Source organism: Loa loa (assembly GCF_000183805.2).
Source record: "Loa loa unplaced genomic scaffold supercont3.267, whole genome shotgun sequence".
Taxonomy (NCBI): domain Eukaryota; kingdom Metazoa; phylum Nematoda; class Chromadorea; order Rhabditida; family Onchocercidae; genus Loa; species Loa loa.
Window position 1 is genome coordinate 8,393 of NW_018108447.1, and position 4,832 is coordinate 13,224.

General features: G+C 22.0%; 1 protein-coding gene across 1 annotated transcript; it reads right to left on the reverse strand.

The window, feature by feature from the left end:
- Positions 1 to 1,740: 1,740 nt before the first annotated feature.
- Positions 1,741 to 4,815, reverse strand: LOAG_12685 (hypothetical protein; the record flags this gene model as incomplete). Its single annotated transcript, XM_020448585.1, has 6 exons — positions 1,741 to 1,962; positions 2,381 to 2,581; positions 3,086 to 3,182; positions 4,118 to 4,266; positions 4,491 to 4,597; positions 4,806 to 4,815. 6 exons carry the CDS (start codon positions 4,813 to 4,815, stop codon positions 1,816 to 1,818), a joined length of 711 nt encoding a protein of 236 aa, XP_020301286.1. The 3' UTR covers positions 1,741 to 1,815.
- Positions 4,816 to 4,832: the final 17 nt, after the last annotated feature.

Here is a 4,832-nt window from a genome sequence, read left to right on the forward strand (position 1 = left end):
CAAGTCAAAAAAAAGAAAGAAAAATGAAATTACATATGTAAACTTCTCTTTATCAATGTAATCATTATTTTCTTTTACACCTGTATTATTTTGTTTAGCTATCTGTTTTTTTATTTATTTAATTACATTAAACAAAAAAGGTAAATATTAATTGGATTCAATATAATTGACTGATAAATAATTAAAATACTTAATGTAAATTATCTTTTTCAAAATATACGATATTATTACATTAAATTCATTAAAGTTATACGTTTTGTTTCACGTAAAATATTTGGCGTACGTGTATCACTTACGCACGTAATTATATCAAATGGTATTTGTCCTACTTTTTCATGCATTAACTTGACCTTTCCCAATTTCGACACTTTTTTTTTTTCATGGAATATTTAAAAGTTTAATGTAAATAATCAATAGCGAGTAAATATCCTTTCATTCCAGTTTTCATTTCTTTCTTTTCCTTTTTTAAACAGAAATTTCTATAACTACTAAACTAATTTCAAATTATTTCGGTTCTCGAATATCGTTAAATTGATAACTATTACATCCATTAACAAGTAATTAATATTAACAAGTAATCAATATTTATTTTCATTTCCTATTTGATTAATTGTAAGTAGACTAATAAATTTTAAATTATCATTCCATCCTTATATCATCATTTCATTTAAACATTTACTTTTTCCTTCAATTTTTCTTTCTTGATATTGTAGGAGTACAAAAATGAAATTTCATCAATTTTAAATTTCAATTTTTTGATTTTTATTTTCCTTTGTAATCGTGCATAGAACTAATTTGAGAAATGATGAATTAAATCATACCGTGATAACTGTTATTAACTGTTAGTGATAATGATAATGTATTAACAATGTTCTTGGTGATAATATACTAACATTAAATAATTTGTAATAATTGTTGATTGCAATGAATATCTCTTGTAGTATATTCCTTATATCAATTATTTTCTAATTACTAATAATAGAAATTTCATCCAAAAAAAAAAACAAAACAAGAAAAGGCGACAGTTGACAAATGAAACCGAAATATTGAATGACTGTAATGGTAGTATTTCAGTCTTATTTTTTTTTTTTTTTTTGCTTATAGAAATCCACTACATTCTGTATCCATCATTTAATTGTCGTATTAATTTTATTACGCAATTCTTATGCATGAATGATTGAACGAAGCCATCAATCAAAATGATATAATTAACATCACTGAATAAAAACTACAAAATGATTTGTCGTATTAATCAAAGCGATATAATTAATATCACTGAATGAAAACTACAAAATGATTTGTCGTATTGATTTTATTATATAATTTTTACGTATGGATGATTTAATGAAACCATCAATCAACGTGATATAATTAACATTGTTGAATAAAATTACAAAAATGAATCATTTCGTAGTTTATTTCATTGAATATTTTCAAATAAATGCATCAAAAAGATAATTTATCTTATTGATAACATTTATGAGCAATAAAAGAATATGAGATGGTACATTTAAATTTACCAAAGTAAATGACAAATTGAGGAGATATTACTCATCATTATTTAAATTACAATATGTGCAGTATGGTAAATGTTTTAAATTAATAATTAAATTATAATAACAGTAATTTCAATCAGACGTTTTGTGAGAAATATTTTTATTCCTTCTAATAAACAACAGAATTTGTTTATTTCTTTGTTTTAAATCCATTTTATGAAATATATCATTGAAATTTGAATGCCTTTTTCTTTTTTCAATGGAAATATTTATAAATTTTGTGGTACAAAATGATGAAAATGCAAGTTTCATTTGAGGATTAAATGCTTTTACTTGGCAATTTATGACGTGGCCTAATAATGCTAATTTCACGTATTGTTGCTTGGGCCATCGCACCAAGTAACACTTCGGGACATGATACGAATGCAACATTTTTATTACCGTATCGACTGCATAATGATCTTACCTGTAATGGGTATGAATATGGTAATAACTTTAGCATAAAGTAAAATATGATACAAAAAATATGGAAATTTATACATTAATCATTAAGATGTTTTTTTTCGAATATTTTGAACTGTTTGAAAGAAAAAAAAATTAATTTTTGAAAAAGAAAATTTGACATTCGCAATTTCAAATTTGATGAAAAAATTTTGTTAAATTAAAATTTAAAATACGATCATTTTTGGAAAAAAATAATTAATTTATTAATGAAAAGTAGTAAAAATGTTGTTAAAGGAATAATTAATTTTGTGAAAATTTTTCTTAAAATAATAAAAATTATAAGAAAAATATAAATTATTAATAGCTAATTATTTCATTAACTTTATTCAAATTATATAATTCAAAAAAAAGTAAACAAATGAATTATACAATAAACAAACCTTTTGTTTCAAATCTTGTCGTTCTGTAACCCAAATTGTATAAACATTACGTGGATTACGTCCTAAGCATACTTCGACCATTGGTAAATCAGATTCGCTATCACCACATACCAAAATATTACCATCAGATAATTTACAACGAATATTCTCAACTAATAATGCAATACCATGACCTTTATTAAAGACTATTCCATTGGAATTCTAAAAAATGATTTTTTTTTTACAAAAAAAAAAAAAAGGAATGAAATTATGCAAAATAGATAATTCTATAATTGTCCTTTTTTTTCTTTCTAAAATTTTCATAGCAAAAAAAATTTTAATTGTACATTTCTTTCAATACAAAAAAAGAAAAAAAAACGAATATGAATTGTGATCATTTTTACTCCAATAATTAGTGACAATAATTTTAATTATTCGAGTTATTTGAGAAGTTGACATGTAATTAAGTAATCGAATCAAATTATTGAAATTAATTTTGGCATACTTTCATCCGTCTAATTTTCAACTATCACTTAGCTTTTATATGTTTTATGAAGTTAAATTATTGAAGAATCGATGTGAATGTATGAAAATTAATTTAAGACGAAAAAATAATTATGTTAAAAAAATTATGTTAAAAATCAAAAATTTAAAAAAACTTAATGTTAAATTAGTAGTACTATCATATATGTATATATATATATATATATTTTTTTTTAAACAAACCTTTAGATATATTTTAATATCGGTACTTCCTTGATTTACTACCAATGATCGTCGCATTCCATCTATTTCATTCACAATTTCGTTAATTTTCTTCAAACTTAAAATTAATGTTTAGTAAAAACTTAAATTAAAAAAAAAAATGGAATCCTAAAAAGTACTGAAACTAAGATTTCTCTTATTACTATTATTTTATTTTTTAAATTAAATTTTATTATACTGATAACAATACAAACAATATTATTTCTACCACAGTAGTGCGCCTTTTTTTTTTTGTTTTTATTTTGATAAAACTAATTTGGTACAATTTAATTCATTATAATTAACGGAGTAATCACTTAATTAATAATAAACTGACTAAATAATACAATATCAATTTAATTTATCAGCACATCGTTTGCTACTTTACAATTAATTAGAACTTTACAAGATGAGTTATTTAGGTTAATTCGCTTACTTTATTCATAAATTAGATAAATGAATAAATAAACAGGTATTGCATTAATTAATAAATTAATTTATACCTTAGTTTCGTTCATAATTTTCTATCTAATGGTCTTTTAATAAACAATGACTGTGGCAAAAAATTTTTGCATATGATATTATCAAAGAAGCATTAACATCAAGTAACTGATAACAGTACAAACAACTAGCACTAATGAAATCATATCACGGGTTAAATTAATGATAAGTGATTTTAATTATTTCACCCAATTGTTATAATTATAATTACTATTATTATAATTATTATTATTTGGTTTTCATAGCAACATTTATTGTCTTATTAGATTACTATCATTAACATTAATTAATTTTTTTTTTAATGCATAAATAAATATAATATATAAATTTGATTTTTTTTCATACTGTATTATACCAATTATCTATCAGGTTATTCTAATTTCTTGCGTCGTTATTGACGTAAAACACGGAGACGTAAAGATGCCGAAAAACGTTAAAAATGATTCTGGTTTTTTTTTTTAATAATTGCAAGAAAAAAATTTGAAAAAAAAAAAGGGAAACGATAAAACAAACAGAGCATTCGATTGTTGAATTGGTACTGAATTATAAATGTCTTGATGTGCAATAGTTATATGTCCATAATGTTTCTGTAAACCTGATCCAATACATTTGAAATATTTATACTCTGGAGTATTTAAAAGTTCCTGTATAATATCGTATACCTAAAAAAAAAAAAAATTATTATTACCCTTAATTTGATAATTTACTTTTGTCATATGAAATGAAAATTTCCAGATAAATCAGATTTGAAGAAATCGTTTATTTATAACTTTAATTATATCAATTAAAGATAATTTGAATTCTTTCGTTTTTTTACTTGCAAAAATTTAAATTTTTACAAATTACATTGAAAAAATACTAAAAATTATAAAATATATATTTTTACTTTATCAAGAAATTGTAATTGTTCAGCAGTTATACTACGATCATGAAATTTATTTCGTGGATCAATGAACCATTCTCGTCCAGCAGAAGCACCATAATAATAATAACCTGAATTTTTTTTTTTAATTAAATAAACTTCTTGAAATATTAAATTAAATTAAATTATATTTTAGAAGAATGATTAGAAATGATAAAAATAAATTAAAATATGACTAATTAGTTTTCAGTAATTTATTTGTTTATGCTCAACAATATTGTGGTAATTTTTTACTATGGCTTTTTTTTTTTTTTTTTTTTTTAGAAATTCTATCCATACCTTCAGGCATTGTACTTACATCCAAGA